This window comes from Papio anubis, chromosome 1 (assembly GCF_008728515.1).
Source record: "Papio anubis isolate 15944 chromosome 1, Panubis1.0, whole genome shotgun sequence".
NCBI classification, from domain to species: Eukaryota; Metazoa; Chordata; class Mammalia; order Primates; family Cercopithecidae; genus Papio; species Papio anubis.
Window position 1 is genome coordinate 852,322 of NC_044976.1, and position 12,545 is coordinate 864,866.

Here is a 12,545-nt window from a genome sequence, read left to right on the forward strand (position 1 = left end):
CGAGACTCCATCTCAAAAAAAAAAAAAGAAAGAAAAATCAAAACCACCCCAATCTCAAAGCAATCTGTAACACAGAAGCTTAGAGGCATGAGCTGTTTTTCCTTCGTCTGTGATCCCTAGAGCCCAGCACAAGGCACAGAACACAGGAGGAGTGATGGTGGCTGAGACCACTGGCACTGTCACTGTCACATGGTGAGGGGGGCCTTCTGTCAACACTCAATAACCTTCGCTTGGATCATCACCAGCCAGAAGCTCCACTTCCTCCCAGGGGGATCTGAAGGCCCATTTCAGCCACCCTCCTCCACCTCCTGCAGACACCACACAGCTGAGCATAGGGGCCAGTGTGTGCTCTGCCAAGGCCTGGGCTGGCTTCCACCGCCTTTCAACAGCACTATGACTGTGGGACTTGGCCGGAAATGGCTCCACTTTGGTCCCCCCAGGCTGGGGAGAAAAACAAGGGTGTTTAACCAGGACATGAGAATGGCACCCATCCGGAAGCAGGAAGCCCCGGTAAGGGCCAAGACCTGGAGCCATGCTCCCTTCTTCTGTCCTCCCAGGTACTGAGACGAATGAATCTAAGAGTCTGTAAGTGTCAACAGTTCTCAAATTGAAATGCCCAAATGTCCACTTTTAGTAAGGAAGCCTCATCTTTTGTACATCTAGTGTTTTAATACACCTGGCAATAACATGCTTGCCTTTGATATGTTAACTGTAACAGCACCCAGAGGTGTCCCTGTATGGCACTCCGCTCCCCTGATGCAGAGTTCAGAGGGGAAAACATGGGACTGCGCCCTGGAGCCTGCACAGCTGACCCTCTCCTGCCCACTGACCCTCCCCAGAGCCCTCCCCCGCACATGTGGGAAGATCTGCTGGTGCTCCTCAGAGTCCACTTGCCTGGAGGGCCAGAGCTGGGCCATCAGTTTGCGACTATCACTCCTGCTATACCATGCCACAGTCCCACTGATACTAAATACTGCAGCTTATCAACAACTCTGTGTTTGCCCTAAAGATGCCACATAAATGTCCAGGAGACACAGAAAAGCCCCCCCGGTCACGTACCTGCCCGGTCGGCTTTGAGCGCGTCCCAGACGTTGCAGTTAAAGTCGTCGTACCCAGCGAGGAGGAGGCGCCCACTCTTGGAGAAGGAGACAGAGGTGATCCCACAGATGATGTTGTCGTGGGAGTAAGTCATGAGCTCCTGGTCGGCACGAAGGTCAAACAGCCTGCAGGTGGCATCGTCTGAGCCAGTGGCAAATGCATTGCCATTTGGAAAGAACTGGAAAGAGAAAGCAAATCAAGACATCATGTAACCACTCAGAAAGAAATATTGGGCATATGGACTACTCAATGGTAGGGCTGCAGAGAACACAGCAAAGACCAGCAAGACTGTGCTCTGGTAAGAACAGAGGGATGGGCCGGGCACGGTGGCTCACGCCTGTAATCCCAGCACTTTGGGAGGCTGAGGCGGGTGGATCACCTGAGGTTGGGAGTTTGAGAGCAGCCTGACCAACATGGAGAAACCCCGCTCTACTAAAAATATAAAATTGGCTAGGACTGGTGGCGTGCACCTGTAATCCCAGCTACTCGAGAGGCTGAGGCAGGAGAATAGCTTGAAACCGGGAGGTGGTAGAGGTTGCAGTGAGCCGAGACTGTGCCATCGCACTCCAGCCTGGGCAACAACAGCAAAACTCTGTCTCAAAAAAAAAAAAAAAAAAAAAAAAGGCAGGGGAGGTTTCCCAGGAACTACAGGGGAATGGGATGGAAGGGGATTTGCACTGGGGAAGCACATAAACACTGTGATCTTGGACACTGTGATTACTGTCCCCAAAGAGTAGAATTTATTTCAAAGGAATAGTGAGAAAGGAGTCATCACTGACAGGTGTGCATGCTGCTGTAGCTGCCAGATATCAGGGCTAATCTCGTGGAGGAAGGAGCGAAGTGGGCTGAGCAGGGCAGTGGTCAGGACTGCAGCAGAGCTCTATCCAACCAACAGATACATCCTTCCACGTCTCCTCACAAGGCCAGGGGCTGGAAACACTGCCTAGCCATCTGCGTGCTAAAGAGGAGAGCAGGTTTCCTGGTTAGCTGTGCCCCTGACCAGTAAGGCTCTGTAACCAGTAACTGGTGGCCTGAGTTACCTCACTGTCTCTCCCCTCCAGGATCCCAACCGCTGCTCAGCTGTACAGGTGGGAACGGGGACTGGCACGTAACAGACACCCTGTGAATATCTATAAGACAAGTGGTCAACATAGAGACGTTTCCCACAGGGAGTTTTCTGTATCCCCATCTGCAGATGAGGTGGTATAAGGATCAGAAAGGAGAACATCTAATCCAGAAAAGTTTAAAATTTAGCAATCTGAACGGCTAGCAGAGACAGCAGAGGCCTCGACCCCACACCTTCACCCAGACTCACGCAAATGGCATTGATGTCAGACTCGTGGCCAGTGAAGGTCTGCCGGCACATGCCTTCTCGCACATCCCAGAGTTTGGCTGAAGCATCACAAGCACCAGAGACAAACAGTCTGGTATCAGGAGCAAGAGAAAGGCTCATGACATCTCCAGTGTGTCCGGTAAACGTGGTCGTCTGCTGGCCGGTCTCGATGTCCCACAGGGCACTGGAGCAGGAGCGAATGACAAGGGGACATCAGCCTCAACTTCTCGGGTGGCTAGTCATATGACAGTCTGTCCTTCAAACCACCCAGGGCCACAGTGAGCCTCTGCACTGTTACTTTAAAAACGTAAATTGTTTAAAGACAAATTTAAATGTAATACAACTTTGGAAGCGAAACAAAGCAAAGTAAGCAAAATTATACAGAGATGAGCACACGGCCTGGGTTTCAGAATGATGGGATCACTACCTCAACTCAAACGCCAGCAAAGAGGGAGCTAGGGGCACTTTTCAAGCAGCAACACTGAGGCTGTGTCCCACTCTTTAGTCATGTATGGGCATGGAGGGGGTGGCAGGAAGCCATGGGGAGGCCCTGGATAGCGGAGGGGGATGCGACTCTACCTGTGGCTGCTCCCTCTGTGCCCTCCCCTGGCCTCCCCTCCACAGGATCTTAGAAAAGGCAGGGAGGAGAAGGCCAATGCCAGGTAAACAGATGGCTCGCAGCAATTCTGAGGTCCCCCTGCCCTTTCCTGGAATCACAAACAGGAGAGCAGCTGAGTTCTCAGTGATCACACCTGGTATTTTTTTTTTTTTTGACACTGAGTTTCACTCTTGTTGCCCAGGCTGGAGTGCAATGGCGCGATCTTGGCTCACTGCAACCTCCGCTTCCCGGGTTCAAGCGATTCTCCTGCCTCAGCCTCCCAAGTAGCTGGGATTACAGGCATGCGCCACCCATGCCTGGCTAATTTTTTAAAAATATTTTTAGTAGAGACGGGGTTTCTCCATGTTGGTCAGGTTGGTCTCGAATTCCCGACCTCAGGTGATCCACCCACCTCAGCCTCCCAAAGTGCTGGGATTACAGAGGTGAGCCACCGCGCCCGGCCATACCTGGTATTCTATTGTGTTTCTGCTTAACGAACTGTCAAAAGGTGAGACGCTGACAGAGCCCTGCACAGAGCAGAAGCCTGGCTTAGGTGTAAGGACAGCTCTGAAGGCCACACGCCTAAAAATGTGCTATTCTCCTGTGCCTTGACGCACGGAAGGCAACACCAGAGAGCACTGTCCGTTCCTGTCAGCCTCAGAGGAAAGCCTGGCTGGGCCTGGCAATGCAAATCCAACCAGCCGATCTCAACAGACACCGCACAGGAGTCTCCTCTCTAGGGCCTGAGGGACTGACTGCAGAAGGGAAGCAAGATACATAAAAGAGTCTGAAAAAAATGATTAATGAACAGAAGCGCTTTAAAAATATCTTCTAATAAATAAAGTCTTCTCAAGATTGACAATCTAGGTGACAAATCTTTTGTAAATCTATGAAATTTATACAACGAGACACCTTATAATACCACAGATGCTTTGCTGATAAGTTGGTTAAGGGCCCATGTCTCGGTGAACCCTACCAACTGCGTGACTAGAGGTCTGTGCCCTGGCCTGGACACAGCTCCTGCCATCAAATCATGCCTCAGAAGACCAGAAAAACCCACATGGCCAGCTGAAGTCTAAAATGACTCATAAAATAACTATCTGGACATTTAATTTAGTACTTTGATGCCACAAATGAAAAACTTCTAGTGTTTTAAGTGGGTTTCCGTTCACCTGTAAGGTGAAAACGCTAAAAATGAAGTCTGATGGAATCGCTTGAATTATGACGTCTGTTAGTTTTAGTATGTGCTCACTGTTCACAGTGACACGGTGCTATCAGAAAGGGACAATCAAAACCCATCCTGCTCCCACCTAACATCACCTAAGGAGGTACAGACATACAGATGGGAAAAAAAACAGAAGAGCGGTGCTTTCAGCCTGATTGTAGTTAAAATATCTTTATTGGCCAGGTGTGGTGGCTCACTCCTGTAATCCCAGCACTTTGGGAGGCTGAGGTGGGCAGATCACGAGGTCAAGAGATCAAGACCATCCTGGCCAACATGGTGAAATCCTGTCTCTACTGAAAATACAAAAATTAACCGGACGTGGTGGCGGGCGCCTATAGTCCCAGCTACTCGGAAGGCTGAGGCAGGAGAATAGCGTGAACCCGGGAGGCAGAGGTTGCAATGAGCCGAGATCACGCCACTGCACTCCAGCCTGGAGACAGAGCAAGAGTCTGTCTCAAAAAAAAAAAAAAAAAAAAAAAAAAAAGTTTGTATTTTAGTTCTTAGCTGCTGAAAATTAAACTTTGTAAATTTATTAAAAGTATAATGAGAGTATAATGAGGCTGGGCATGGTGGCTCACGCCTGTAATGGGAGGCCGAGGTGGGCAGGTCACCTGAGGTCAGGAGTTCGGGACCAGCCTGGCCAACGTGGTAAAACCTGGTCTCTACTAAAAATACAAAAATTAGTCAGGCATGGTGGCAGGCACCTGTAATCCCAGCTACTTGGGAGGATGAGGCAGGAGAATCATTTGAACCTGGCAGGTGGAGGTCACAGAGCCAAGATTGCACCATTGTACTCCAGCCTGGGTGACAAGAGCAAAACTCCGTCTCAAAAAAAAAAAAGTATAATGAATTCACACATTGCTACTATGTGTTTAAAATCTTTTTTTTTTTTTTTTGAGACGGAGTCTTGCTCTGTCACACAGGCTGGAGTGCAGTGGCCGGATCTCAGCTCACTGCAAGCTCCGCCTCCCGGGTTCACGCCATTCTCCTGCCTCAGCCTCCCGAGTAGCTGGGACTACAGGCGCCCGCCACCACGCCCGGCTAGTTTTTTGTATTTTTAGGTAGAGACGGGGTTTCACCGGGTTAGCCAGGATGGTCTCGATCTCCTGACCTCATGATCCGCCCGTCTCGGCCTCCCAACGTGCTAGGATTACAGGCTTGAGCCACCGCGCCCGGCCGTGTTTAAAATCTTAAGGCCACTTAAATTAAAGATGGCCTGATATTATGTCAAGAACCTTATTTCCTCCATGTTCACAGAGGAATGTGCCAGGGGTGTGGGGTTCTCAACGCACTGCCTGCCCCGGGTCAGGTACTTACCATGTGGTGTCTCCAGAGCTGGTGACGATCTGATTGTCATCCAGGAATCGGCAGCAGGACAGGTAACCTGGCAAAGAACAGGCCTAAGTGATGAGCTGAATCCAGCAGGCCTTGCATCCAGTCTCATACATAGAGAAACACACTGGCTGGGTAGAAGCTCTATGTCTAAGGTAAGACCAGCACTGTGCTGGTCTTTTGTTCCCATCTGTGCACACAGCAGGTCCACACGCACAGCCAGTGGGGGCGAGAGCCTAGCCGGGCAGGACAGCATGTCCCACAGAGACCCACAGCTCCGTGACGGGGGCAGGAGCAGAAACCACACCCATGAAACACACACGTTTCATCTGCTTTACTGTTTGACACATCAAAGGCTGGGGATCCCTTGTCTATTTACTCATTCAGGGGAAGCTGACTCCAGTGCCCAGGAGGGCAACCATCCAGACACCTGGAACACAGCCTTAACAAAACAGACACCTCCTGCTCTCCTACAGCCCACACTGCAGCGGGGACAGAGAATGAGAATCACTGAAATAGCACATCGGAAAGGGAGTGCTAAGGGAAGGAGAGGGCAAGGTAGGGGCCTCACAAGATGGGAGCCAGGAGAGAAGGGAGGACGTCCTGAAAGTAGACTCAGGGAAGAAGGATCCAAACAGAGGGGCCCAGACAGGGCAGGAGGCGGTGAGGCCACAGGGTCAGGGTGGCAAGGGTAAGTGGGTCATGGAAGGGATAACGAGGGCAACAGGAAAGCGGCATGGCAGCAACACTGCAGACACGGGGGTACTCGTGAATATGTGTGGGTGGGTTTGTTTTCTTGTGGACAGTGGCTGTGACACCCACATCAGCGTGGGCACAATTCTGTGTCTCTGAGTATTCCTACCCACTCCCACTGGGAAGGAAGCGTCAGAGGCCAGACACAGCGGACATGGTGGGGACACATCAAGATGCCCCGTCCTAAACAACTTTCAAAATAAGGAAAGGCAACAACAAAAAATCAGTCTGCAGTATCCACACATGATGACTGGTCTCTACTAAAAATACAAAAATTAATCAGGCATGATGGTGGGCACCTGTAATCCCAGCTACTTGCGAGGATGAGGCAGGAGAATCATTTGAACCCCGTAGTTCAAATTGTTAATGACTTCTGTTGACCATTATTTCTTTTGTACATTGATCATAGTTCTGGTATTTACTGTGGAACTAAAAGCATAGGGTCAACAAACCAGTTAGTGTGTGCCCAGGGTTGCTGACGGTCTGGCCCTAATCTGAAGATTCAGGGGTTCCAGTGGCACTGGTGATTTTCAAGAGACCTGTTTAGATCTGGGTGTTTACTGAAATGCTTTGCCCCCAACTACACCCCAGGGAGTCATATGACACTGCATGAATCAGCAAACAACAAAAATAAAATGCACAAAAAGAATAAACCAAAAAAAAAAAAAAAAAGAATAAACCCACTGAGGGTTTTAATGTAGAAAGTGTAAGATTACAGAGAAAACAAAGCATTTATTTAACAAACATTATTGTCACTATTTTTTTGAGACGGAGTCTCGTGCCGTTGCCAGGCTGGAGTGCAGTGGCGTGATCTCGGCTCACCGCAACCTCCGCCTCCCAGGTCAAGCGATTCTCCTACCTCAGCCTCCCGAGTAGCTGGGACTACAGGCGCATGCCACCACACATAGCTAATTTTTGTATTTTTAGTAGAGACGGGGTTTCACCATGTTGGCTACGATGGTCTTGATCTCTTGACCTCGTGACCAACCTGCCTCAGCCTCCCAAAGTGCTGGGATTACAGGCGTGAGCCACCACGCCTGGCCAACAAACATTATTAAACTGGCTCTGACAGAAAAAAAAATATGCATAGATGACAGAGCTCAAAATACCAACTACATGCCTACAAAAGCACGTGTGGTCAAATACTTCCTGGAGGCCACACCACAGGGACACTAGGGGCCATAAAGGTGAACCCAGCTCAGAGGAGGACAGCCCTGCATACCTGGTGCCCCCTGTAGTGCCCTGCAGCTCGCCGTCGTGCTCCCGGGTCTCCACCCGAACCCCCTCCACTGGCTTCCTGGTTCATGCTCACCCTTGCTTCAGGGAAGCACCCCTACCCCATCAGGTGCCCATCCAGACCATGCCACTGAGCCTGGCAGCACTTACTCTGTTTGAATGTGAGCACAGACGGGCAGGAAAGAAGAGTCATGGAGGCCTCAGCACAGCCTGCATCTCACACAGGGGCCTAGGCGGAGGCCCTCCCAAATTTACTGCATGAAAGAATCATGACCTTGGCCGGGCGCGGTGGCTCATGACTGCAATCCCAGCACTCTGGGAGGCTGAGGCGGGCAGATCACCTGAGGTCAGGAGTTTGAGACCAGCCTGGCCAACACGGTGAAACCACATCTGTACTAAAAACATAAAAATTAGCCAGGTGTGGTGGTGGGCGCTGGATGTGTAATCCCAGCTACTTGAGAGACTGAGGCAGGAGAATCACTTGAACCCAGGCGGCAGAGGTTGCAGTGAGCAGAGTTCACGCCAGTGCACTCCAGCCTGGGCAACAGAGCAAGACTCTGCCTCAAAGAAAACAAACAAATAAAATAAAATAAATAAAATCATGACCTCATAGGTCTCAAAGATGACCTCTCGGTCCCACCCTGTGCTGTAGTGAAGCTACACAGAAGACATCAGCTTCTTACTCCAAGAACCAGAGACTGAACCCTAAAGTCACAGCTCTCATGCGCTGATAAAATGATATGGACAAGCATCAGCTGACAGGAACTATGAAGGACAAGGGAAATGACCAAATGTATAAGCCACACGTGGCCCCGACTTACAATTTTGTGACTTTATGATGGTTTGAAAGACACACGCATTTAGTAGGAAAACCATGCTCCACATACCCATACAACTATGTTTCCATTTTCAGGGGTGTCCAATGATTTACATGAGATGTTCAACTTTTTATTATAAGATACGCATTATGTTAGATGGTTCTGCCCAACCAGTGGCCACTCTTAGTGTCTGTGCATGTTCAGGTTGAGGGGCTAAGCAAGACATGATGCTTGGGGGGTGTGTCCAATGTGGCCTGGAGAGCAGGACTGGTGTGCAGTGCCCAGGGTGCCAAGCACACTCCATGAGGCCCAGTCTGTGCACAGACCAGGCCTAACCCCTTCTTCCCGGAAAGTCTCGCAGGGCTTTCTGGCCAAGAGGCCATGAGTGGTGAAGACTGCAGGCTCTGAAATCAGAAATACCTGGGCTCCACTGTCAGCATGGCAGCTGAGTAGCAGTGAAAGTTTCTGTAAGTTCTTTCAGAGTCCCAGCCTCCCCATGTAACTGGGGAGCTGATGGGAGGAGCAGAGCTGTCTGCGCACATAAGAAGTTCTCAGTAAATGGAGGCAGTTACTATTTCTGTTATTACTGAATTTGAACAAATTCCCTAGGTATGTGTGGGGGGACACTTCAGGTGAAAACACGCCCCTCCTCCCCTGGTGCGGGGGCCTGTGCTGCCACCCTCTGGAAGCCTGCAGAGAGGCAGAGAAAACAGACCCTGAACAAAAGTGTGCACCCAGTGCGGAGGTGCAAGGGCACAAAGGTGGCACCAGGTGCCTCAAGGAGAGGCCGAAATGCGGCCGGGGGACCTCACAGTGGTCTGGTCATATAGGCAAGTGGGTGTGAAGGGCTGTCCTGTGTCTCATAGGGACCACTGGCTGTAGAGACAAGGCCGCGAAAGTCCAGGAGAGAGGGGGTAGCTTGAAGACAGGCAGGGCAGACGGTGGAAGCGTAGGAGAAAGACGGGCTCCTGGGCGTGTGGTGTCAGCAGAGGTGCCTCAAGGATAGAGTGAGTCTAGAGTCTAGAAAGGAGCACATCACCAGGCTCCGGGAAGAGCACAGCATGGGTGCACACACTGCTCTACCCAGCATGGCTGCCGACCCAAAGACAGCAAAGCCAAGAAGGACACACAAGCGTGGCCAGACGCAGCCCTGTGAGGAAACTTACCCAAGAACAGGACGATGGGCTTGAGAAACCATCCATCTACAAGGATGGTGTTTACTGCAGCAATGTTTATAATAAATTGTGGGAAACTGGGAACTGCCTAAATGTCCGACAATAGGAACAAATTAGTGCACCACACCATGAAACTCTCTACAGCTACTGAGTCACAGAATGACAGTGTAATACTACAGTTGTATAATACTGTGTAACACTACTGCATAACTACTGTATAACTACTGCATAATACTCTAATTCTGGATGGAATTATAGGTCCCCCGACATAAAAGAAGATGATTCAAAGTTCCTTTCCAAAATTCCTTTTTTTTTTTTGAGACGGAGTCTCGCTCTGTCGCCCAGGCTGGAGTGCAGTGGTGGTGCGATCTCTGCTCACTGCAACCTCCACCTCCCCGGTTCAGCACTTCTGCTGCCTCAGCCTCCCAAGTAGCTGGGATTACAGGCACCTGCCACCACATCCGGCTAATTTTTGTATTTTTAGTAGAGATGGGGTTTTGCCATGGTGGCAGGCTGGTGTTGCACTCCTAACCTCAGGTGATCCACCTGCCTCAGCCTCCCAAAGTGCTGGGATTATAGGCATGAGCCACTGCGCCCGGCCCCCTTTCCAAAATTTCTACAATGAACACACTTTGAAAGGTTTAGTTCTCCTGCCTGCACCCTGGAGAACATCCCCTGTTGGGAGCAGGGGCAAGGAGGAGACTCCACCTAGGGGAGGAGCACAGGACACACTGAAAGGCAGGCGGGCAAATGCCAAGAAGTCAGCCATGACCACACCCAGTCCCTCACTAGTCCTCCTCAGACAGGTGGTTTCAGGAGCACCTGTGCCGCCCCAGGATCGGCTCCAAGGAGCAAAAACAAGACCGTGTTGGTGAGGGACAGGCTCAGTCTAGACCTGAAGAGACAGGTGCCCAGCCCTGCGCCGAGGCGTGCACAGGAGATGGAGAGCAGAGGTCTTTTCTTCAAGGAGTTCAGTAAGAAGGAAAATGAAAGAGATGAGGAAGTAACTTGAAGATGTGAAAGTGAGGCTCAGAGGGGTGCAGAGAGGAGTGTCCAGGCACCACGAGTGCCTCCATGATGGTGTCAGGCTATGAGGCCAACCAGTGTAGCCGAGATGCCGGGGCTGATGACAGTGAGGCACCCTAGTCACCAGCTGCCCTGTTGTGGCTCCTGAAGCAGAGTTTACAGGGAGACAACATATATCCCCTTCTGTGTCCAAGCTTGTGAGGCCTGTCAGAAAAAAATCCACTATTTTCATGAATATAGAAAATGTTCTGCTTCTCACTATATGAAGATACTGTGTCTAAAAATCCCAAGTTTTGGCTACCACAGTGGGCTCTATCACTGACACCTGTGCACGCTGTTACCACGAAGGCCTTGTGCACGCTGTTACCACGAAGGCCTTGGGCTGGACTTCTGATCAAGGCTCATGTATCTGTAGCCATCTTGATCAGAATGATCCAGGCAAGGGCAGCCGTGTCTCCACTGGCCGAGAGGTTTGCCAAGAACAAAGTTCTAAGAGCAAGCGTTGAGTCTCCCTGCATTGGCCCTTAGGGATCTGCTTTTATAAAAATCTGAGACTAGGTCAGAGGGCTGGAAATAAACTTTTTTTTTTTTTTTTTTTTTTTTTGAGACGAAGTTTTACTCTTGTTGCCCAGGCTGGAGTGCAGTGGTGCGATCTCAGCTCACTGCAACCTCACCTCCTTGGTTCAAGTGATTCTCCTGCCTCAGGCTCCCAAGTAGCTGGGACTGCAAGTGCATGCCACCACACCCAGCTAATTTTTGTATTTTTAGTAGAGACAGGGTTTCACCTTGTTGGCCAGGTTGGTCTCAAACACCTGACCTCAGGTGATCCACCCACCTTGGCCTCCCAAAGTGCTGGGATTATAGGTGTGAGTCACGATGCCCAGCCTCAAACTTCAACTTTCACTGATTTGAAGCTGTAAAATATGAATCATGACTGAAGAAAGTTACAAATACCTTTTTTTTTTTTTGGAGACAGGCTCTCACTCTGTCTCCCAGGCTGGAATGCAGTGGCCTGATCACGGCTCACTGCAGTCTTGACCTCCCAAGCACAAAGGAACCTCCCGCCTCAGCCTCTTGAGTAGCTGGGACCACAGGCTTCAGTCACACCTGGCTAATTTTTGTATTTTTTTGTAGAGACGGGGTCACCCTATGTCACCCAGGCTCACAAACACTCTTAAGAGGCCAAATTGTGTGTATGTGTGTTTTTAAATAACACAACTCCTCAGAAGTAAAATTTCATGAACTATGAAGGAAATAAAATCTCCAAAATATTCCTACTAATACCAGTTTTTTTATTTTCTTGGGTATTTTTGGCTTTTCTTTCTTTGGTTTCAACAGACAAATACAGTCAGTGTTAAATCCAGCAACCTTTGACTACCAATGTAAACAGAGGCACTGACTCTGACCGTCATGGGAAGGGGCTGCTCAACACAGAGAACAGCTTTCCAAAAAGGGTGCTGCATCAGAAAGAGTTGTGTGGTTTACAGGGTCGGTATGAGCTGCCTGGCTGGACTGCCAGTGACGGCCAGTGGCTCCCATCCGTAGGTATTACCTTCTCACAGAAACAACTATAAGCACTGCATGAAATACAAAAACCAAACACCTGAAAGCAGGCAAACAAGAGCAGGCAGAAACTGGAGGAGTCTCCCCTGGGAGAAAAGAAAGGCTGGGCATGGTTTGTTCTTAAGGACTTTTCCCTGAGGAGGGGACTGTCTGTGATAACCCCAGGGCTACAGCCTCACACACAAGACCTGTGGCCAAGGTCTTCAAGAGCCAGTAGACAAATTACTGGACAATCACAGCCAGAAGGCGAAAGGATAACAATACAAAGAAGAAAGCCACAGAAAGGGAGTCCCAGACTACACACACAGCTGACCAGATATCCGACCCCTGAGGTGCACAGGCATGCAGCCCAGCCAGCGCAGAAAAGCTGAACAGAGGTTTCTGCTGC

General features: G+C 50.2%; 1 protein-coding gene across 7 annotated transcripts in view; it reads right to left on the reverse strand.

Annotated features, from left to right (window-relative positions):
* The window catches only part of GNB1 (G protein subunit beta 1), a 115,588-nt gene that overhangs the window by 2,730 nt on the left and 100,313 nt on the right, over nucleotides 1–12,545 (reverse strand). For all 7 annotated transcript variants that reach the window (XM_017956334.3, XM_031663648.1, XM_003890982.5 and 4 more), the window contains 3 exons: nucleotides 5,572–5,638; nucleotides 2,414–2,615; nucleotides 1,060–1,276 (listed from right to left, as the gene is read on the reverse strand). In XM_017956334.3, the coding sequence (XP_017811823.1) occupies nucleotides 1,060–1,276; nucleotides 2,414–2,615; nucleotides 5,572–5,638 (486 nt within the window). The remainder of the gene's footprint in view (nucleotides 1–1,059; nucleotides 1,277–2,413; nucleotides 2,616–5,571; nucleotides 5,639–12,545) is intronic.